General features: G+C 37.1%; 1 protein-coding gene across 3 annotated transcripts in view; it reads left to right on the top strand.

The window, feature by feature from the left end:
* The window catches only part of dpr1 (defective proboscis extension response 1), a 441,194-nt gene that overhangs the window by 114,355 nt on the left and 301,216 nt on the right, over positions 1-25,623 (top strand). For all 3 annotated transcript variants that reach the window (XM_031981533.2, XM_031981534.2, XM_076373734.1), the window contains exon 2: positions 3,732-3,895. In XM_031981533.2, coding sequence (XP_031837393.1) covers positions 3,732-3,895 — 164 coding nt within the window. The remainder of the gene's footprint in view (positions 1-3,731; positions 3,896-25,623) is intronic.

Below are 25,623 nucleotides of genomic sequence, written 5' to 3'. Positions count from 1 at the left end.
CAAACAGTAATCCGCGTCGGTCGCGTCATACGAAATCCGTTCGAGTTCGGCCGCGTGCGGTTAATAAATTCGGAAGATTTGCGTGCGGCCGTCCGCGCGTTCCAGCGGCTCTTCAAACATCCGATCCGCGATAAATCATTCCGTGGAACGCTTGCAAAACGTTCGGCCGAGCCGCTCGAGCGAAATCGCGGCGCGCCGATAGTCACGCAAGGAACGTAACCGGATGAGCAACGATTTCTCGCTCGCTCGCTCGCTCGCGTCCCTCATCGATATTTCAGGGAGCGTCCCGGCTCTACGCCGAAAGAAGTCACCCGACGAAAGATAGTAAATCCTATTCCGAACGTCGCACGCAGCTGTTGTCTCCAGTTTTTCCGTTGCATAATAGAGAATCGCCCGGCGAGGCTTGTGGCTTTGACACGGGCCGGTTCACCGGCATTACGGGTGCACAATTTACTCCGGCGGCCGAGGAAATTTCGCTGTTGCACGCGTGCGTGATGTTCGGCTTGCTCGAAATGTGCGTTCGTTTGTTAATTTTTGAATGGTACAGTCGTTTCTGCTCGGTGACTCGTTTTGATACGTTCCGGTCACTGTAATGTGAATTTCGGTATCTGATGACGACGTTTTTATGAGAGTTTTATTTAAAATTGGTTGATTATGAATATAGTGAAAGTAGATCTATCGTGACTGGGCAACGCATAATTTATTACTGTATTTTACTTCTGACTTTATCTTGTTATTCTACTTTTAGTTATAATTTTTTATTCATTTTATTTTATTTATTTTAAACTTTATGTCTTGACTTTATTTTAATATTCGTAGTTGCTCTCATACGCAATGCTTTTGTATTGTTAGCCATGGTTAGATATTTTGGCATTTCACATATTTATTTATCTTATTTTGTATACTCTATTCTTCTGGCTTTTATTTTGTTACATTCTTTTTGGTTATATTTCGTTAATTTTACTTACTTATTTTATGTTGCACATTTAGTCATTTCACTTTATCGTATGCGTTACGTTTCGATTTTACTATTTTAATACTTATTTTAATGTTTATATATTTATATACGTAATCAGCGCTGCACGCGTACATGTTATATATAAACTATATTTATTCAATATTATTATAACAATGTCCAATCTCGCCGAATCGGCGTTCTCCGGTAACCGAATTTATCGACAAATAAGCGCCTTTTACTTTAAAACGATTAAAACCATCTTCATGCTCGTTTCCCAATGAACCAGACAAGTTTTATCTGTTTCATCGTATTAAGTCGGCCAGAAAGTCCCGCCGCAGTTTTCGAGGAAGTTCGAAAACAAGTTCGCTTTATTCAATTAAACTTCGCGAGGCTAACGTGTTGCTTTATTTCGTTCACCTTTCTTCCAGTTTTCGGCGTATTACTTTAGACAATATACGGAATATTTTAACTTGGAACGGATAACGCGAACGCCATATTGCGAAGGAGAACGTCGAGACTTTATAAAGAATATAAGCCGGGAAGTCGACTACAATTTGCGCAAGTACCACGCGCTTCCGTTCTCTCTAATTCGACCAGCTCAGTTGTATACGTAAATATATCTCATTCATAGGATATTTCGTTTCTAATGAATAATTATAATAATTGCTGTTCGGAATTACTCCGAAGCATACGCGGCGTCTATATGATATTTTATAACTGTAGTCGTTTAATATTCATGCACCGTGTTCTCTAAATGTCAAAATGGCCACATTTAATGCTTCTAATTGCGCCATTCATCCTTTATGCCCACGACTCTCGTGTATCGTGCGTTATGATATATAAACCGGACTATTAAAGCGACACAGCGTTTCTTGGTTCGGATCGTAATATAAATCGGTCATCGTAATAACCGGTGTTTGTGCATGGCGTGTATGCACTTTTCATTCGCTGTGATCCTACAAACACGTAATTTGCTGGTTTACAGAGCGCCCTAAGTTGATAACACTCGTGACAGTTCGCCACCGATCCCTCTTCGGACAAAGCGATCGGTCGACACAGGGTGGAACCTGATTGCTCCTGTGAAACCCCAACGGTGTTTAAACTAACTGTTACTGACAACGAATCTGAGTGCTTCTGATTATTCTTGTTGGCTGAGCGCTTGATTACTCTCTGAACTCCATCGGCCATGCGCAAACTCTACTTAGCTCCTTGACGACGGTGTATCGTAATTTGCAAATTGATAATCGACTTTCTTCCGTTCGATTGTAAAACGCTTTTCTAATTCGATAACGATGCGATCAATTGAGTCTGTGTTATTTAATGTTTTCTGCTAGGAAGGTAGTCACCTTGATTGTGTTAAAATTAGATACTTTCATTTAATTAGTTATTATTTTGATTATTACTGTTTCTTAAATAATTTAGAAATTGACGCACAATTTTCTTAGTTTCATTATGAAATTATTTATTTTAATTTAGTAATGATATGATCGGCTTAGGCTTTTTATATATCAGAGACATCGTGTTTAATACTTCTAGAAAGGCTACACTCAATCTAACTTAGATACTGACAACAAAAAATTGTATTTTATTTCGATTGAAAAAGAGTAGCTATATGTCATTTATACTTACTTTCAATGTACAGTTGTTCTACGATATTACAATTGTTACAATTACTGTTAATGTCTGACAAGGAAAGGTATCTAACTCAAAAATTCAAAAGATTAACACATAAAATTTCATAATTTTTTGAATTTCCGGGTTCAGTACTTCCTTTTGTCTGACATTAACAGCAATCGCGATAGTTGTAACATCCCTTACTATTCCTTTGTGAGTTATTTTGAATTCGAGGCAAGATCATAAAGAGCGGTTGTAAATTTATTAAATGGATTTCGCCGCCACCAACCGAATTCCTGTAAATCGTTCGATTAGTTCCCCGTATAATAATTGGCTAAGAAATAGACTGTCACGCAAAAACACGTATCTTGGTTTTCTCGGTGTCGAACGTTCGCTCGATAATCTAACACGGAAGCAATCAGGAACAGGTGGTAGACTGTACTCGCCGCAGCGCGATCGCCGTGATTAAAGAAATTAGCGGCAACGGCAACGTTCCCTGATACACCGTTTATAAATAAGGATTAACTGTAATCTCACCGAATAACCGGCGCCACTTTTTACGTTTTACAAAAAGAACGCGAAAAGAAAGGAAGAAACGGTGCCCGCAAACGTAGACGATCGTACCCGCAAACTCAATTAATTTTGCACTGCAATGTTCCCGGGAAAAAGGAAAGGAAAACGCTTGGAAATGTGTACGCGACTGCCGGCGCGGTCGATAGATAGTAACCACGGAGTTTTTACTTTTTCAATCCGTGGGCTTGTGCGTGGAATTATAATTCGAATTTCATTCGACTCTTTTTTCCCTACGATTTATTTTCCACAGTGGATTCTGCTCGATACTTTCATTGCCAATAATACTTGTAATAATAAAAACATCTTTTATTAGTTCGCGGTGTCACTTTATATATTGCTTTAAAGAGTGCGATGCGATTAACCAGTTAACTGTGGAATTTAGTTTGAGAAATCCATTGTGCACGCGATAAAATCAAATAAGTGTATACTCGTCAGACGCTGGAAAAGTGAATCTATAATATATTCTAACGAAAAAATACAAATACGTTTTTCGTCCCGTGCTGTAAAGAGCTTAAGTCTCTGCGTGTGTCGACATTCAATACAAAGTTCATAACATATAGCTTATTGTTCTTGAATTATTTTCCAGGTAACTTTGCGCGGGAGCAAAGGCTGCTGGGAGGAAACACCTTCGGCAATCACAGCGTCACTAATTCGCCTTCGTTCGAGATGAACGTAACACGAAACGTGACGACAGCGGTCAACCAACCCGCTTTCCTTGATTGCACCGTTCATCATTTGGGTGATAAAGAGGTAAGTGGATTCGTGCGTTACACACAGGGCCGGGGGAGAATTCCTCTCCGACAAATGCGGTAATAACGCGATGGGATACGCGCATCGCCTCTTTTTTCCCCTATCTTCTCCCCGCGTTATGGCGAGATGAGCCTGTAGACGGATGAGAATCTTTTTTAACGACTGCTCGCGTTCCTTCGGCGGTAATGTTTTTTTATATGGAGTATCAAGTTTTGATCGCTACTTTAATTACCCGGATGAATTATCCCTCATTAAGCGGCAGCTTTTATAGTTCCGTGTCCATCTGTTCCTCGGATATGACAGATCAGATGCTTCGCTCGGAAATGGTTTTCGTCGTTAACTATGAAAAGTTTCGGCGTCCTTTGAAACACGTTCGGTGGTAAATATACGAACGTAAACTTTAATTAAGGATTTACATCCTTGATTCCTGTGAAATCTGAAATTCGACAGAAAATTAAGAAGTATGATAGGGATTGGAAACTATTATTTTAACGCTAGAAAAATTGGTTTCGGTGTTTTTGTTTCGCAATTATTAACATGTTCGAAGCATTGAATATTCGAAATGATATAGAAAATTGATAGTTTCACTTGAATATTATAGCGAAGGTCTGAAGAAATTGGAAATAATCTATTGTTACAATTTTTGTAGGGATTACACGTCAATCAAAATTAAATGATAGTCCCAGTGTTAATTGATCAGTGCATTCTTTATTTTCCTTTTCTCTAAATATTAACAATTCTCATGCTTTTAAGATAGTTCGCAACAGTGGAAATTTAATAAGTTCCCTGCGCATCATGAAATTTTGGTTTCCAGTTGAAAATGAAATATAAACGCTAACGTCGACTGTAACGCAGCATCTTGAAATAGAAATTATTATACGAAATCGCCGAGAGAATTTGCAAGATACATTAACCTCCCTGGTGAATCTTTCAAGAAATGTTTAAATTAAGGGATCTCGTTGAACGCGTACGTATTATGAAGCCGAGACCGATGAGAAGGTGGTAGTTCATTTCACATTTCCCCATCTTGCCCCGGTTACGTAGTTGCTCAGATGAAAGGCATTTATATTCAAATTATCTTTTCTGTTTTTCTTCGCATTTAATTACTTAAATGCTCTGAATAGCAGACGGCGAACCATGATGCGAACAGTCTTCTCCTAGTCCCATCTCTCCGCGGAACGTTTTGAAAAATGAAAAAATACTGTTTTCACTATAATTATTAATTCAATTTGAAAAATGCTTCCCCGGCGAAAGTAGAATTTATTTCGTGCGGTTCTTATCACCGCAGAGCAGAGGTATTTGGTCATGGGGTGAATTTTTATGCGCGTATTGTTCGGAGTTTCTCTTTTAAACATAATGATACGAGCGAAGCAAAAGAATCACGCCGAATAAAAAGTTAAACGGTTTTAAAAAATGTTAATTATTCGTTTACTCGATGAATATTAGTACTGATTTTTAGCGTGACAGGAGCATGTAGTTAATATTCATTAACACCTAAGAATTTCCTTTTTATTTCATTACTCCAGCATGTTAACACTATTTCTACCAAAGGTGTCCTTTTAAAATTGTAACTTAAAAATATTTTCTATAGTTAATTCCTAGACATTTCCTATAGTTCATTTTATAATCATTATTGGGAAAGTCAAAAAGTCCAATTCAGAATATACGAATAAACTTGGAAAACAATTTTAAATTAATTCAAAAATTCAAAAGGATACTTCAAAAAGTTTTCGTCCATAACATTATATAATAATATTATCAATCGATAAAATTATTATATTATAATAAATAATAAACAATAATACTTCGATTATTCCATATAATTTAAAATCGCTAATATAATCATAAAATTAGTTCATATTTATGTGATCATTTTATAAGACAGTTGTGATTAAAACAAAATTAAAGCCAGGGAGTATGTGGGTGGCAGAAAAATTAGATTGCAGAAGGTTAATATTTTCGTTCTTTGCGTGTCCGATATTTTCACAACACGGACGTGGATTCTCATTAGTTTCCCGGTTCCCAATTACCGATTTAATTATCAAGAATAATTCCGTCTTGGAGCGGACGTTGATCAGCGAAGGGAAGAATTTGCTGTAGGTAAAAGGCTCGGGCGTTACATCAAAGGTAACCCCGCGGCTCTGTTGCGGTTCGGCTCGCTTTATCGTTTTTCAAAATCTCCGATCCAAGGTGTGCATTCACGGCGGCTGTATGAATCTGAGAGGCTTCTAGGATAACATTACCGCAAGGCTGCCATGCGGTTTCGGCGCCGGGCTGTTCATAGAATATGCATGACGCCTGTTTCGAGGGGGAAACAACCTGAAAGACGAGGTAAATATGCGTGCAGTCATCGAATTTTATTTTTCGTCCCTGTTGCGTCAGAAACCAGTGTGATTATATGTATATATATATATATATGCAGCCACGTAGCAATTTGTCCTTTGAAAGAAAAATGTTGGCTGGTTTACGAAACAACGTCCAACGATATCGATGTTTTTGTGCAACCAGAATTTCTATGGAGGCCATTCTTTATATCCTAAAATGTGTTTCAGCACTCGCATTCTGCTCGGTTGAAGGGAATTTTACTCGGTAATTGAACGATGTAAAATGATGTATTAACCCTTTGACCTACGATATCAGGTTAGACTCGTGAAAATTTTTAATTGAATTTGAGTAATGTAAGTGGTGCTTACCTTTTTTAAATATTTTTGAATTATTAGGTAGAAGGTTAATAAAAAAAGTAATTAATAATCAATTATTAAAAAACGTAAGGGTGTCACGCCATCCAACGATTGCAGTAAACTCGTTAAGTTAATATTAAATCGTTCTCCATTACGACTGATAAAATAGTTGAAATTCACATCTTTTTGCTGTTTATTTTCCAAAATGGCGGTAACGGTCGAAATACTAGGAAGAATATTCAAACACTGCATGTTTCAAGATCAATATTAAATTTGCTACGAAAGAGTCAATTTTTCGAAGAGATCAACTATAGATTCACATTTCCTGAATTAAACATTGGAATATTTACACTACTACATAGCTAACTTGAACGTCATGTCAGGCGATGTGAATATATGAAATCGATCTCTACTGTTTTTATGAATTCCTCATCTGTTCCCAATTCTTCTAGAATTTCAGAGTTTAATGTATACAGATGGTCATAAAACATTGAATGCAACGCACGTTGCACATCACTGATTGTCTGTTACTTTATTACGTATATTTATTCGATTCGAGATTAACTTCAAGACAGAACTAACCATGAATTTTAATACTTCGTAACCAGACACCAAGAACTGTGCACGTACTTGAATAAAGATAAAAGGGACAAAGTAAAGTTCAAAGTTTAATAAGTTGACACACAGATTTATTTTTATTTCTTAACTATTAAAGAAATTTGGCCATAAATGTCTATAAATATAAATATGTGTAAAAATAGTTTTACGTGAAACATTTAAATAGTTTACTACAATGAGTAACTTTAGTTTTTTTTGAGTAATTTTACTAAAATTTTAAGGAATACATTCATAGATATTTTCCACATATTTCATATAAATATGTTATATAAAACCTACTTATCACCCAGTATTATTAAAACACAAAGAAACCTTTTATTTCAAATTGTTTCTAAAGTTGATGATTATCGTAATAATATTTAAAGTTTCCAATTTCCATGAAATATTATTAATAATTGATATATTATATACACGTGATCCAAACTGAGCCAGCAATTCTGAAAAAGCCGAAGCTCTCTCGTTCACAAAAAATATCGGCTGAGATCATCGTCGGGTATAATACGGCAGATATATGTACATACGTATGTATGTAAGCCCATTGATACGATAGCCCCACGTCAGCACGATTTATTCATACTTCCATCATTAAAGTTTAATCAAACCGTACGATCTTTACGTGCCGTGCGCCGCACCGAGTTCGGCGGACGTGCATGGCGGTGCTATTTGTTGAAGTTTCGGTAAACTTTCGAACTATGGGGAACTGGAAATTACATAGGATAATTTGATACAATGAAATCCTGTAGCACGTGAAATCTTCATCTTCGATAACTCGTTAACAGCTAGCATCGTAATTATCGGCCTGTAAATTATTACACGGATGCGAACCGCCGCTCGGTAATTCGGGAAAACAGGAAAAACATGGCACTATCTGTCGGGAGTTCTGTTAAACATCGAACTAAATGAAAAGCATTGAAATTAATCAAACTTGTAATCAAATTTTCTGGAACTTTGAACATTCGTAGTTTACCATCGTGGCGGAAATATTTCTTGTGATTTTTAAAGAGATAAGCGAATTAGAAATATTTGTACACATTTGTATATTTATGAATATATTAAAATCCATAGAAATATGTTCTCGGTATATCGATTATTGTTGCATGGAAATTAATGTAATGGAAAATAATGTCTAATACCGAATTCAGAATAGTTTTAATTTATTATGAAGACTGCAAGGTACAATTTTATTTTTAAATTTGAAAAATGGTAGATACGTAATGCACGAGGATACCAAGAAATTGAATTATTACTTACAATTATTGCCTCAATCAAATATGTAATAGCAAACTAATCATTTGTAATCAATGTAAGTTTGTAGACAAATACGACACCTGTGATTTAATATACTCAATTAATGATGCACTCGTGTAATCGGCGATAAAACATATAATTAGTCTGCAAAGTTGAGCAGAAATGATAACCATTAGATGTCACGAATGTTTGATGATTAAACGCATACCTGTGATAGATCACCAAACATTAACGCAAATTCAATATATGCCCACCGAGCCATCCTAAACAGTTCGGCAACAGTAACGATAAATATATACGAGAAATCATTACGAACAATTATTAAACCATGTCGTCGATTGAATCCAATTTCAATTTCAGTGATAAATTCATTGAATTGCAAGCTTCCGGTAAGCTTATGTTGGTTGCAACTAATAGCCAGTAGTCAATCGCCTCCCAAGAGGTTCCAATTAGTCAAATTAATCTGGTCAACTACCAGCATGACGGTCGTTTACGATCAATACAGTGGATGATAGTCATGCGAACAGAGCTTATAATGTCTTTGTGAAATAATGATGACGGATGTTGAATTTATTAAGCACATTCAATACACGAGGTTCGATTTTTTATGAATTTCGAGTCAAACGGATCCGATAACTTTTACATTCTGTTCTATTCTCTGGGAAGCTATAATATTACATTTCTGTTGATAATTACACTTTTACAACAGTAGTCTATATGATAAAGTAAGTCGAAAAAATGAGTAGAATTTTTATCGAAGGCTTCTTTTTATTGAAAATTGGGTTTCTTTTGTCAAGCAAAAGTATTGCCTTTGCCAAGCAATTTCAAATACGTAGTACTCGTGTCAACTAGATTTGAACTGTTCGCCTTCGGTAATATATTTTTTGTTTATAATACTTTCCACGTAATACTATTTCTGTTTATACAATTCAATAACGACGAAGAATGCTTGCACGTGTTACAACAGTGTAATGGGGGAAATTTGGAAACGAAACAACGCTCCGCACTGCGAACAGCTCTCTGAATCACTCGGCCGGACACCTTCGAGCTCCAGATATAGCTACTTTCCGCCTTGCCCTCCGGAAACCTTGTTCCGCTGGCGAGAATTGTAAAAGCGAAGCTTCCGAAACTGTAAAAATACAGTTGAACCTCAACTCTTAATAATAGAGTATCCATTAGTTTTATCGATCACGTAATACATAAAGATACAATAATAATGAGTAATAATAGCAATATAACGAAAGCAAATATCAAGGAATACGTTTAATGAGATCATTATAAAGTATTCTTCAAATTATTGTACATGCGAATACGTTGTATTATACAATATCAAATTGCACGTATTTCATCTAATTGCATAAATATCCATTTATCAATTAATGAATGTATTAATTAATTGTAATATTAAATAATGATTCTCACAGGGAGTATCTGCAATATACAAAACATATTTAGGATAAAATCTGGGCATCCGAGTAGATCTAAAAATACTTAACAATATTTAATACATATACAGGATTATATTTAAAAATTACCTGAAATTTTTTCACTCGTTCTGTTTGAAACAATACAAGACAGAATGTTTTATAAAATATTTACAACAAATGTTACAAACTATCCTATACTAGTATTAATAAATATTAAATATCTGGTCACAGTTTCAAATATTAAAAACACGATGTCCGATAAGTATACTTTCTCACATTTCATCGTGTCGTTATTAGCCTTAGAAAATCTTCGTTCAAAATGGCGAATCAATTCGACCGAACCAGAAAAATTCGAGAAGTTTCAAAATTTAGAAATAAAATTGACGGTTTCCGTTGAATAGGCGTGCCTGACCTCTCATCGGCTCTTTCAATTGCCCCATTCGTCGGAGATCAATGCCTTCGAGAGTAAAGGGACGCTCGCCGACAAGCTGTGACCTAATTAGAAACGGCGTAACGGTATTCCAAGTGGCGCGGCGCGGCGCGCGGGAAATTCGAAGATCTTCAACCCCCGCCGCGGTGAAAAAGGGTGGTCGGGATTTCAGCACGCACCGGCCGCGGCGCGTAATTCTCCGGCGGTTCTTCCGTGCAATTTGCTTAACTTGAATTCTTTAAGAACGGCCCCCGACCTCGCGTCATTTCCCGCTACCCGAAAATAAAATTAGGATATATCAGTAGGCCATCTCTCGTCCGCGATAACGGCGTTACATTTTCTTTTATCACCCGTTTACGCGACGCAATGGCTTCTATGTGATTTATGCTTCGTTTAAAGATAAAATTCAGCTCGAAGCGTCGCGCCTCGCCGTGGGATTTCAAAATGGCGCGAACTGCGACGCGCCATTATTTCGCACGGTTATTAATAAATGAATCTTTATGTGAACTTCAAATTTTGTAAATATATTTAGGAAAATCTTTCGTAATATATATTGTAAAATGTACTACACATTGGAGACTTTATGTAGGGTAAAACTTTGACACCCATTTAAGTGAAAAGTAAAGGAATTAGAATAGATTTGAGTTTCAAATAAACTTTAATCACTTTCTCACATGACAAGCAATAAAAAGAACTTTTAGTATCGATTTTGCAGTTATGAACCATTTCATTGCAACTGTCAACGAAGAAATAAGTTTCCCTTTTTCAAATGAAATCGTGTCGATCTTAATTCCACCTTTATCCTTGTAAGAAAAGAGTTAAGTACTTAAGAGTTAAATATTTCCACTTGATTCGATACACCGTAAAATGATTTCCGAATCGAACGGCAGTCGACACCGAACCGATCGAGTTGTATGGAGGAAACAGGATCGTGACGGATAAGCAAAGATTCTCGGTCCGTCGATCTTTTCATTCCGAAGGACGTTAATAACGCACGGCGGGCCGTCTAGCGCCATTTAGACTGTTCCGGAATTTCGACGGAGTGTTTACACCGCCATATTATGTCAGTGGTTTAGTCCCGCCTGAAATCGGAACATTAACTACGTTTGCACGTGCGGCGGCAGCGACTTCGCTCTGGCTTACGCGGCTTACACAGGCCGTCCATCCGTAAAATGGGACAAAGCATTTGCATTGCTAATTTTCTGTATGACGTTACATCCAACCGTTTGCCGACTCGCCGCCAAGCTTTCGGATAGCAAATGTAATTCATTTTATTCGACCGCGTGTGTCTTACTTCCGGTTCCTTTTTTCACGTTTCCACCGTGACGCGACGTTTCATGCTGTACAGTGGAGATTCTTTGATATTACAATTTTATATTACACGGGCAATGAAGTTGATTTGTTTTTGTAACTTTTATAGGAAAGTTACGTAAATGCATCTATTAACTTTTTCTTGTAATATTTCGACGAATTAATGATATACTTGAGAAGTTTTCGGAGTCTTTGTAATGTCGTTAATCGTAGAACAGAATTTTTGAAACAATTCTAAAGCAATTGGAGTAAAAAGATACAGATATACAGATTTAATGCATCAAATGTTAAAACTTGAAAAATATTTTACATTACATAAATTTAAGTTTGTTATGTTAAAAATTCATTTTTCTAGACTTTCTAAGTCAGAAACTACTTTAAAATAAAGAATTGCAGGAAATATCAATAATTCTCAATCTTGCTTCAATATTTAGCTACAAATATTAGTTGAAACTGTTCTTTGCGGGGTCGTTTACTGTCTTCTGAACGCGGGAAGTAAGAAAGTTGAGAGTGGAAATAGAACGCCAGCTAATGGGGAATGGTATTATTCAATATGACTTCGCGGATAACAAGAATGATCTGTCATATCATATTACTCGTATTATTGATTAAGGAAAACTGAAGTTCGAACTTTACGTCGTGACTGAATAATAGTTGTATAATATATAAATTAAGGATTTCCTGGAAATAACGATTTACATCTTTTTACCTCTTCTTTTCTCCTTCTGCGAGTATTAAAATAAACCGAAGGGAGAACACAAATTGCTCAGTTGGTGCATTAAGAGGTGCAAATATTGCACCCGTGACCCAACAGACAGATATTCTCGATGAATATAATGTTAAATTAATGTAAAATGTCACCGTTATATTCTTGTCTGGAAAAATCACTAGCTCCATAAATTTATTATGTAACTTTTATGACATCTATACAAATACACAGTGCACGTATATTTTTATGTATATATTTTACCTGCCATTCTTTTACAGGCGAAACACAAGTTCAGACATTCTTTTATTAATTAATTGTCCTTTTCTGACCAGAAAATATTGATTCCAATTAATTAAAGACCGGAAAATATTATTCGCTTTTTTATAAAAATTCATGTATATATTGATTTTAATTTTATACAGTTATAAAGTATTGACTAGTATTTTTATATAATTCATTTGATTGAAGTATTTAATAAAACTAAATTTACGTTCAACTTCTGTCGTTCCAAAGACATTTAAAAGAAAACAGGAATCTGCATAAAGACAACACTCTAATGGTGAGACATTTTCTACGCAAACCCTTTCACGTTAATTAGTTAAACTACCCTCAGAGAGTCTCTGAATATATTAAAAAATGAATTCACGTGTAATTTCGGTTGTTCTAATTCTGCTTATAAAAATGTGAATCTGCATAGAAATAGGAGCCCAACAACGAAACGCCTTCTGAATCAAATTTTAATTAGACCAATTACATTCCGCTGGTAAGTGAACATACTAGGCGTCAAAGTGGACTCGCGAAATATAATTTCGAACGTTGAATCGTGGATCGCAGTGAAGTCACCCCGCTGTTTTAGAAGTACCGTTGAAGAAAGTTTAATTCGAACGAGCCCTCCGGAGAATATCGCAAGACGAAGTTGCGTGAGCAAAATGTCAGAAGTGGGCACGCTACGTAATTTGATCGTTTCGAAAGAAGCCCCTCGGCTCTTCCCTCGTTCCGCATAAACATCGCTCGGGAGATGTTCCGTTTCGTTTATTGGCCATCCCGAGGAGACGCATCCAATCGCGAATAGAAAAATAAAACACAATTTATTTCGCTACTACTCCGTGCGGGTGTTACCCGAAAAAAATTAATGTCGCCTGACAAATAGGCGATAATAAAAATAATACGTACGTGCAGTCGAATACGCGAGGTCGGGTAAAGTGTAAATTATTTGCTATTCGTTCTCTGGGAATAGCCTGAAAATTGTTCTAATTTCGGCAACGATGTTTCAACAAAGTTTCGTTGAATTCTATTATTGCTTCTGTTGAATCTCGAAGTAAATAAAGATCTCAATTATTTTAAATCTTTTCCTACGTTCAGCTGGAAAAAATAAAAAATGCTATAAATGTATAATTGATAATTCATTTTTCTAATAAATATTTAGAACAATGAATTTTGCTTATTTCTTTTTCGTAACGTTTCATTTGATTACTATATAAAATGAAGATAATCCATAAATACTTTAAACAGTAAGAAGAATACTCTTCTGAGTTACTTGAAATTTTATATATCGCTAAAAATCAAACTTTATGAAATTATAATGTTCATGAAGATGATTATTTTGCTCTTTTTCATACGTAATAAGTACATTACTTTTTGTATAATTATTCCGCCTCGTTATTATTTTAGAACTACCTGAAGTGTTATTTCAGTACGATATATTAGTCACTAATTTGCGTCGGCAATTAGGAAACATTATTCCCGTTTCTGGTGTGTTGCGTGAGATAATGAACGATTTGTTGATACGAACGAAAAATTGATATATTCCGGAGAACAAATAAGGAAAGCTGCTTCCGGCATAATACAGTTCTGAAAGTCGATTACGGTTCCTGCTCGAAAGTTTCGGCATCTCGGCGGTCGTTACAGAGTTTTGATTGCTTAATGAGCTCGTTAGAGCTTTCTGAATTTCGGAAGGTTTCCCGCGAAGCTTTTTTCCGTGTTTCATTTACGCACGAGCAACGTTTCTCTATTGAATAGAGCAAACAGGTTAAGCAAGACTGCAAGTAAGAAGAAACGAAAGGCAACTCGCACTCTTCGTCTTCTTTAATAAATTACATTCAAACTATTTCATTAGAACCATGTGTTACTTTAATCCATTGCAAGGAAAATTGCGAATAAATTTATATAGAACGAGACATAATTTAATAGTTTAATTATTTCTACGTTTATGGTATTTATTATTGAGCAGTGAATTGTGAGTTTCACTTAAAAGAGATTTTGATGTCTGATTTCATTTTTTAATTTATCTCCTTTGCAGAATGTATATATAATATATACATATACAAATATACAATATTCAAGATCAATTCCCAAGAATTTATAACTACTACACGAGTTGAAAAACCATTGTTGTCTACTGGATAGACTAAGAACGGTTAGTCCTTTATCATTTCTAGTTATTCTCCGGATTTTGCAACAGGTTTTGTCGCTAAACTGAAATTCCACGGATGAACAGTGCCGGTTATTTTTCGCGCACCGGATGCAGAATTCATCCGCGTGAAACTAAAAATGGAACGCCGCGCTTTTTGTTTCGCAGCGTTCGTTCTCCACTTTTAATTTGTTCCTAAATTAAGCAAAAATGAGACTGAATATTCCAAACTGTAAACACAAGTACCAATTGATCCTACGAATTTGAAAAAGGATGACGAAACTGTGACGGTGTAATGCAAATAACGTATAATTCTAACGAAAACAATTCATGGAAAAATTCCATCGAAATTTCACGTTATTTCGTTTACTGTCTCTTTGGTCTGTTCATTATTGCAATTACTTTCATGTAACATAAAATGTGTAGGATTGTTTGAATTTTATACGAAACAAAATATTTTCCTTTCGACGATACAAATAACTATTTTCAAACAATCTCATTTTTTGTCTGACTGAAAGCTTCATTAAATCCTTAGATATTAATCATTAACAATTGGATGATCTGCACCAGTGAAAAGATCAAAATTCGGTACAATACAAAATTAGAATGAACAACAGAACCGAGTACTGAAAAATGAAATTAAACTTGAACGACGAGTCAACGCGACGCTATAATAGCAAATTAACGTAATCGCCGATAGACCGTTCAATAACTGCCGGTAAGTAATATGTAACGATAACGGCTCGGAACAAATTAATCGAATGCGTTTCGTCAGTAAATGGTACTTCGTTACGAAAAGTTTTCCCGTTACCCCGGCGACCGTGCCTGACATAATAGAGTGCCGCTCGCCGTCCGGCCCCGCGCAGTTTTCAGTAACAAATCGCCCGGACCCGCGGCAGGCTGTTAATGCAAACGTAACGACAATAATACGACGCGGATTTATCGATGTCATTAAATTAAAATGCGTTTATTTAAATCGGCCGGTCAGAGGCGACCGCAGACAAATCACGGTAAATTCCCGGGCCGCGGGCTGGCGACCGGAAACGGAACGGTGACGTTGAACGTTTAATGCCCCCTAAGAATAATTATCGCGCGCGATAACGTGTTGTAGTCGGCGGACACTTTCGCGCGGCCGAATCGCGCCGAGATAATAGAAGAGGTTGCTTTGAATTTTCCTGAATTAATGCAAGTTTTCGGGACAGTTCGCGAAGTCGTTACTGATAAAACCTCGCGCTCGGTTGTTGCGCGCGTTCTCGATGGCTTTAAGCCACCGGACAGGTTAAAATTACCTGTTCTTGGTTCCTTCTTTTACAATCGTTGAAAGAATTCAAGCGTTTCTCAGAGAAATTAATAATCTGACTTAGCGATGCACAAACTGAAATATACACCACTGAAAATCTCGATAAGTATACTCTTATATCTAGAGAACGATTAACCGTTCCGCGAAAGTCATCGTTATGTACTGTAGGCGCTTATATGCGTTTTTCGATCTTTTTAATCTCACACGAGCGATTAATGATCACGATTAACACCGAAATCTCCGAATTATAAATTCCCGATAATTGTTGTTAGTTATAAATATATAACTAACCAATGGTCTATCAATAAATTTCGCAAAATAAGAATTTTAATAAAGACCACCACTCGAATTCCATTTTAAATTAAACCGAAGATTTAAATAAAGAGATTTAAATAAAGATATATTTTAACGCTGTTTCCTCGACACGATTCGAGTAATTATCAATTCACGCTCGCGGATGACAACAGAATCGCGAACTATTGTCAGCGATTCACGAAATTAACATTTTTTCCCTATCCGCGTAACTCCTGGGCTCCCCGATTAATTAGCATTAAAGCGATTTGCTTGATATACGACGAGAATTGGGGAATATTTTGCGCGGCGCAGCGCGCGGCCTAACACCCCGGTCCGCGGGTCAACGAACGGACAGAGAGGGTCGGGAAATTAATTGAATATTTCGAATTTCTGATCAGCTGACGGTAATCGCGATTCGATCACGCGTCCGGCGCGCGCTGCGCCCCTATACGGGAATAAATGAAATCTGATCATGAAAAAGACCACGGGGAAAACTGCCGCATTTAATCCGAACAATTGCTTTTCCGATGCCATCGTGTTGCCGCGCGCCTGCCCGTTTTCCAATTTCGTGCACCGCCTTTCCGTCCGTTCGCTCTGCCACCTTCTTCCCTCTTCTTCCACCCCCTCGCCCTCCACGTCGCTGTTTACTCGTCTCACGTCCTTTTCATAGCGTCGCAATTGACCGATAAAATTGCAAATTAACTCGGACCGGGTGTCGGTGTTCGATTCCCCCTTGCCTCGTTTAAAAGGAACCGTATTTCGTTGATATCGAGGCTTTATGGCTAATGTCTCCATCACGATTACGGTTTCATTTGTTCTCTTTATTTTTCGGCGCGCTCCACTGTGCGTTACGTTCGGTGATATTCGAAAGATACACTCGACCCTTGATTCGACGCGGATTCATTTTACGCGAATGAAGATTAAATAGAGTCTGTCGGTACAAGAGAAAACAAAATGGAGCGAAAGCTGGTGTGAGTTTTAGAAATACATATTTATTTTACATAAGAGAACAAAAGAATAGTAATGACATTTTTACTCGGTTTTACTAAATTCAGATCGCGTAAAACGATCGCGCAAATATTGTTATAATTTGTCACGTGAACAGAGACTCGCGTAAAACCGTGTCGCGTATATCGAGGTTTAGATGGATACTTTGATAAATGTTTACATTTTTTTGAAAAATATGAGCAGATCTTTCGATTAATTCAATATACAGTGAGTATTTCCTTGAAAGTAGCAAACAACTTTTTCTACAAATTTAATTATTCACGAAAATGCACGTTGCCCCTAGTTTGAGTGGCTTCTAGAACATAAAAAAATAGGAAATGAATATTCAGTCGAATATTTCAGTTTATGGTATAGACTTTTTCACCTGAATTCCGGAAATCGATTTCCGTTTATTTCTATGCAACGCAATTTTTTGAGAGAGTAGGTAATCATGATCGACAGCAAAAAGGGTTATACTAAATGCCTTTTCAACCCTTCTAAATCTCATAGACAGGAACAAGTTCACTCGGCGTAAAATTTAAAAAATTAATTTCTAACATTAGAACACTTGGTTCACTCGTGACGAGAACATTGAAATTAATTTTTAATTCTGAAAATTTTATTCATTGCGTATAAAAATATTAAAATTAATCTCTAGCAAGTGTTAACATAAGTTAACCCTTGATCACGGAAGAATATTTACTTTGACACGTTGTTAAAAGGCAAGGGATTAAGTAATTCAATCTCGATGCAGTTCTTGTAAGTTTAAATCACGATATATTAACTTCTCTAATTGAAGAAGAAGAAATTGTAACGATAAGATAACGGTAGACGTAAGTAATGTTTCATAAGCGTTCCGTTTATAACAATATAACACTCATAGTTCGATTCAAATCCCTTTTTAGCTCGATAAAGCTGTTCAAGCCGATTTAAATAAAAATATTGGTCCGAAATTGCAGAGTATTTTTCGAATGCCGGATAAACGGGCAGCCGGTTTTTCGTGGTACAAACACGAACAAAACGCGTTTTACGGATTCTCCGGAACTCTATTTGAAAAATTCCAGCAAAATGTTCGCAGCTAAGCCGCAGAGGTTCCATATTCGAACACGGATGACTGATGAATAATCAGCGGGCATGTATCAATAAAAATACAACCGCCGCCACTGCCTTCCAGTGACATACACGTCTGTTCACTTTTCGGTAAGGAATAACGTAGTTCAGCTGTTAAAATATCGTAGTCAAAAGAAAAACAAATTTCAATTAAATACTTTAATTTATATTTCAATCAGGATTTTATAATTCAGTTATTTTTCATAACTTTTTCTTTCCACCGATTAAAATATTACAGTAGGACAAATTAAATTAAATCATAATTTCCTTCGAACAATGGTTAACGTTCTTAGCACTATTTTAAATCTCCTTTGCCTGTACCTATTTTTACAAAGAGGTGATTCACTAAAATCTACTAAATTACTTAATACGATCTACTAAATAATACAAGATAATATAAACGTATGCTAAATTAATTATACAATCATCCTAAAGAAAAAGTCGAAAAACCGATTGAAGAAGAATGATCAAACTTCTCAGATAATTCCAACATTTCAAAAGAAGATTTTTCATACGCTTGTTAAAAGTAGTATTAACAAGTTACACCGAACTTCATCGAGAACGAAATCCTTCGAGAATTCGATTCGAAGTTTCCGAATGATTTCTTCGCTCGGTTCTCTTGTACTTTCGTTGCGCCGTTTGCTCATCTTAAGTATCAAAAGCACTCGGCGAACGCCAGACAGGACAAAGCAAGGCGGGCCAAGATAAACGCGAGAGTCTGCGCGCAGACGGAACAAGTCCGATGTTTAATAAAGTAAAGTTAGTCAAACACAGGAGTTGCTGAATTGTAACACACGTTAATCAGAACTAATGCATACTTCGCGAGACACCGTACGCCTCGCAAAACATGTTTCATCGCCTGGAAGTTTGATATCAGCTGTACAGGTATATCCAAACCCGCGCAGTTTGTTGTAATTACGCGAATACGGTATCAAGAAACGGTATACCCGGGATTCGACAAACGAAACCTCGAGACCCTTTGCCGAAGCGTCCGTCGTCTCGTTTAACAAAAATGGTTCGAAAGGGAGCCGCGCCAACCGGCGGAGAAGCGGAATTATCACTTTCGGGTTGCAATGTTTTTAAAACGGACCTCTGTGGATGCACAACCGCGCGAACGCTCTCGTTGCACCTCGTCTTCACGTTATGCACTGTTAACTTGACCCAAATACTCGACATACCTGGATGCACATGCAGCGCCGCGAGAGCGTGTCTAAAAATACGAGGACGTGGGGGCTCAAGAAACTTATCAACAGTGCCACGCTGGAGTCCCTTGTCGCATTGTTCAATTGTTCCCGCGTGAATATCGGTTTTGTTCTCATTAATTTTAGTGAGAGACGCTTCTTTCGTTGCACAGTGTTTCTTGGTAACTGCATTACAAAATGAAATCATGGAAGGCATCGTATAGACGATGAAGAAGTGAATTAAATATCTCGGTGATCATTTTTGTACGTTAACTCTTCGTGTTCTGGTTTCACTGGCAGATATTAAAATATTGATTTTTAAAGAAATGTGTTATGTTGTGTTTTTAAGTAGTTCAGTTCGACAGTTTTTCTTTCCCTTCCCGTTTTCTGAAGTAGTAGTCGGCTTTCGTTAGTTTGAATCAAACATTCTATTCCCAGAAACACTGAATTAAGTATTTTAATTATTGAAGAATTGGTCATTTTAGTAATTTGTCGTAACTTCTTTTCTATAACAGCTAGGTTCTACCACTAATGAATATTTCCAAACGTAAGTTTCAAAATTCAAACTTTAGTGATTGATAAATGTTCAAAGTAGGAAGAAGAGAAAGTGTCTATTAATACACAATAGAAATTAAAAATGTATAAAATGTAGACGTGTAGGTTAATATTGATGTAAACTCCATGGATGTGCGTGCATATGTATGGGTGTATGCGTGTATGCGTTGTTTTGAACAAACGCGAGGAAAAAGAAGATATTGATTAAAAAAAAGACGAAGTTCGTGTTGACAACGAAAAATGTATAGAAATTTATTTTTATTATATCAATATTAAAAAGTGATTTTTATTATATTCTTATTTTCGTAATGTTCGTTTAAAATTATTTTGGTACCGTAATACGAGTCGATGGGTTGATCAAGAAAGGAACAGACAGGTTTGAAATTTCGGGTATTGAAAGCTCAACCCTAACACTAGAATCCAGGTCACTCTCTGCTGAGGCGGAAGGATTTATTTCAGTCGAAGAGTTTAAAGCATAAGGAACGTACATTCAGCGTCTGCATTCAGATTCAGTGGATTTGAAATTCTCAATCTCTCTGAATGCGAAATTACTAAAAATGTAATATTTACATAAGCCGATTTCCCAACTTCAAACTACCGTTTAATTATCGCCCTTTGAGCGGCGCACGCGTGCCGGGAGAAATACGAAAACACTGATTGCATCGTTTCACGATGAAATATCGTCGCTCAGCGGAACTGATAATAGTTTTCATACGTAAAAAGCCAGTTATTAAAATTGTTAAAAATGAAATTTCGGGGAAACGAGTATCGACTTCAAATTTTAACAAGTGGAATGCCGTTTAAATTTCATTTCAACTATATAACTTTTTCTTAATAATCACATCTACTTTACGCTCTCACTTTTTCGTATTTTATTTCGAATACTCGCATAACGAAGGATTGTTGGTTATACTCTTTAAATGACAACCGAGAATGCTCGTGCAAATTTACATTCGTCAACTGATTTACGCACCGAAAATTTGTAGACTTATATTTTAAAAATTTTACGATTAACCATTCTATTTTATCATTTTTTGCTTATACGCGTATTCTGTGAATATATGACTTTTTCCCAACTTCCCATAAATACATGACTCCGATAGGTTCCAATTATTGGTTGATATAAACGACTTCGGTTAAATTTAAAAATTGATTTATATTATTAACGTCACGAAGCGATAAAACACAACGCCAGTGGTGATCGCGGCACTGAATCTTGTAAACCAGAACGCATTTAATGCTCGCGACGGTACTCGTTTACATTGCGATCTATTACATCGATCAATTATTGGATTTGCGAGTCAAAGTCGCCGGATACACTATCTTGATTGAACGCGGTACTGTTTCAAGGAACCGAGCACTCCAATTTTTCCCTTTTACCAAAACGTACCTACCCACGCATACGCCGCGGAGACAAATAGGGGAGAAGGAGGGAAATAAAAGAAATCGTGGGATAGCATTTTGGCTGGATTCTTGAACGGCGGCGGACTCCTTTCAAGACCCAGATCCCTTGTTAAAACTTATTTTTGCATTTCGATGGCGGGGTCCGCCTGTCGATTCCGCAGCCCGAATTCTTCGCGACGGAGGAATTCGGAAACTTCGGACACACGGTGAATAAATCGGGTGGGTGGGATTTCTAGCAACCCTTTCTGAAACGGTCGGGTGATAATCCGCGTATGTGCATCGAATAGTCCGCATTTGAAAAGAGATTTTCGGATAATATATTCTGAAAGGGAGTCTTCTGAAAATGTTGCCTCTCCGTCCGCCTTTTTTCCGTTTCCCCTCGATTCGCAAAGAAGTACTGAATGAAAGGAATTTAAAGCGCTATAATTTCTTCCCCGGCGGACGATTAAGCGAAACCGATTTAATAACCGGCACGCGAAGGAATTTATAATCGAGAGAATTTGAAGGAACGAGACGCGAAGAGACTCGCGGAATTATCTTTATACGTTAATTTCTATGTATCCGCGCAACGATTTCAACGGAGTGCGTTTAATACGCGGCGCGTTTTTTAGATTCCGCAAGTACGAGTTACGGAAATTGTTTGTAATACATTGAATCGTGTAATGTTCTTTTAAATTGTTTCGTCGACTGGATGAACGCGTTATTAAGAGAATAGAAGACGGTGGTGTATTTAAAAGATACGAAAGTTTTATGAAAATTGTCATTTGTTAAGCATTTTCATTGCAGCGTTCCTTTCATGTATTACGGGTACTGGAAGGTAATGTCGGTTCTTAGAAGTTTATTTCAATTCTTCAATCCCTTGTCCTATGATTTATTTCTTAACTATGCTCGATACAACTACTTTATCGTTAAGAATTTATTAGGAATAGAAATAATTCGAATGCTTATTCTATGTTTACGTTTACTCCAGAGATTCACGATTGATAATAGAAAAATAATATATAATATGTATTATACTTTTAAAAAAAGAAATAACACTTCGATTTCTTAAATTCAGCTTCAAATTTTCGTCAGCTTCAAGTTTTTGTATGCTCTTTCTATAAAAATCCCCTGATTTTTCGTTAAAGTACTTTTATATTTCATTTTTGATATCTTCATGATTGGAAAATATTTTATCGTCTAAAAAATTCTGTAGAGATGTATTATATAATATTTGAAAATTGAATGGAGCTGAGTCATGAGAATAGGGTGGATGTGCTAAAGTTTCCCAATCAAGTTCTCTGATCTTTTGCTGCGTGACTTTTGCAACGTACGATCTCGCATTTTCGTGCTGCAGAAATGCACCTCTATTGTTAAGCATAGCAGTACGTTCTTTCGCAATTGCGCTGCTTAAGCGTGTTAGTTGTTTGCAATAAAGGTTGGCAGTAACAGTATGTCCAGGCTTTATGAGTTCCAAATGAATAACTCCTTGCAAATTCCACCATACGCGCAACAACACTTTATTTGCATGAATATTCGGTTTTGGAGTTGGACATACGGGATCCATTTTCCACATCGCCACACCTTTCCAATTTTGTGAACGTATTTTTTCACGGTAGACCACGATACACAAAGCATCCCTGTAATCTCTCCAATTGTCAAACTCGGATTTTTCCAACTACAGCTTTTGTTTCGGCGTTTTCAAAAAGGGGCGGGCTTCCTGATCTCTCGTCGCAACTATTACGTCGAAAAACAAGAAGCCAGATAGAAATGCCAGAAAATTAGAAACGTAACAAGAAGATGATAATAAAGAGGTAAATAGATAAAGAAAGATAAGAGTATCTAGTATTTATACCCTTTAATTTATAACGTCTTTATACAGTTCAATTTATTCATAATTTATCGTATTATTAATTTAGGATAAAAGTGCGAAAGTTTACGTTTCTCGTGAATTTTGTAAATATTAGAACATATTGCTTAGTCTAAGAAAGACATAGCTTAATGATCTTGGGTTAATGATCAGTGGTTTAAAAGTGCACGAGGGCAATGGGCGACGTCCACTAGCGGCGCTCGGCCCGATAGTTATGGCGGCTCAGTTTCGGCACGTCCTTGTCATTGGTCGTCTGATTTCTTCGTCCCGCGGCTCGGCCAGTAACAAAGACGCGCTGAAACTGAGCCGCCATAGCTATTGGGCCGAGCGTCGCGAAAGACAAAATGTGAAAAACTGATTAATCGGACAATATAAGAATTGGCTACCCCCTGAGAGGGGACAGCGGAGTGCAAAGGGTTAAATGGGTTGTGTTGTCATATTTTAAAATGGAGAATTTTAAATCAAATTCCAAAACCGGTCACTTGACCGGTCACGGTACGCTCCGCGTTAATCCTATGCGGTATGATCCTTCTTTTACTTCCGCCGATGGAACGTTCCGTCCCTGTTCCGCAAAAAGAAGCACGATACATTTCCTGCACTTCCACGATCGCAGTTACGTGCTGACACATCGGTAAAAACTAGCTCGCCGAGTGCTCCGCTGTCTGAAAAGTAGCGGTACCCGAGATCCACGAGAAATGTCGGACGTCGCGAGTAGGAAGTAACCCTCCCGAAGCAACCGATCACTTCGGAAAGCCGATTACCTTAATTGAGCCGACGGCAATTGCCGTGCCCCGTCCTCCGCCGGAAAAGATGTTACCTCAAACGTGGGTGGTGCCGAGCCGACGGAGCCACCGCTGCGCTGCTCGCCATCCGCGCCGACGTCGTCGCCGCGCTGAAAGTCCTCTGTCGCGATTCAACTTTCAGTAATTTGATCAGACCCGGAGATACTGTCAGCCCCATCGCTAAAATCGGCGTAAATCCGATAACTTCTCGGCAAACAGATTCCCACGCTCGGAGAACGGAACTGTTGGAAACGAAGTCACCCCATTCTTCTTCGGCCGACGAGACCGCACAGTCGCAGCGGGTGCCACGGGAAACTTCGAATCCTCTATCGCGAAAGAGGAACCGGGGGGAGATGTTGAGGATTTCTCGTGTCTACTATTTAACCCATTAAAAACGAATTACTGGGGCGTTGGGACAATGCAGCGGTGCATTCGATGTTTAATAAGAAGCCTGTCAACGAGATGAAAATATTACAAAGATAAAAAATGATACTTAAATTAGTGTTGGAATAAGTGTCAAGGAAGTAGTACAGACTAAAATGGTGAGCACGTAGCTTCTTTTTGCCTCTAAGTATTTACTAAAAAATCAGCGTCTTTATAGGGAATATTAAACAACATTTGAACGTAACTTTGATACATTTTGTTTTTAGTAAAAGGCAGATAAGAATTGTTGAAATGCAGAAAATAGAAAATTTTAAGTAAATTTAAGACTCACGTGATGTACACTTCATAGACTAGCGTATAGTAGTGTTTGATTAATTTCCGCTCGAATTAAATTTAACAAATTCTGCTAAATAACTGAATTAATTCGCGTTCATGTTGGTAAACATTTAATCATTCAGTTTGGAATTTAATCGACTACTACGCGAGCATTCTGCGGAAGTTTATGCAAATATATACAAATATTCTCATAGAGACGTTAAATGCAACTGACTTTAAACAGAATTCAATTTTCTCCTTCGACACTTTCGTTTTATTAAAATTTAAACGAAACTGTGTCAATTCTCAATCCAATACATAATTCTCAACTTATAATTTCTTCGGAATATTTATAAGCCATGAATGCAGAAATTTTCGCAGTTTAATAATAAATACATGTTGTTCTCGAAGTTATAGTGAAATAACGTTACGTATACAATGATGGCGGCGAACATGTTGCCAGTTGATGTTTACGGTAGCCGAATTTGAAGAAAAACGTACGTCGACAGTCCGGCTTAGTTTCAAAAAGGAGATTCGACATTTGTAGCAGACCTCAATAAAAGTATCAAGCAATGTTTTCCTATTTTCTTGCTCCTCGGAGTGAAAACACTCCTAAAAGCAAAGCTTTAAGGGACCTCAGTTCGATTTCCGGTCCGGCACCCGATCCGTTGGTCCTTTTTCTTCGCCAGTGATATCTGACCAATAAAACGAGTCGTGGAAACTTCGTTTTTCC

Source organism: Nomia melanderi, chromosome 14 (assembly GCF_051020985.1).
Source record: "Nomia melanderi isolate GNS246 chromosome 14, iyNomMela1, whole genome shotgun sequence".
Lineage (NCBI taxonomy): Eukaryota > Metazoa > Arthropoda > Insecta > Hymenoptera > Halictidae > Nomia > Nomia melanderi.
Note: the sequence above shows the minus strand (reverse complement) of the source record. Positions and strands in the feature narration are given on the sequence as shown.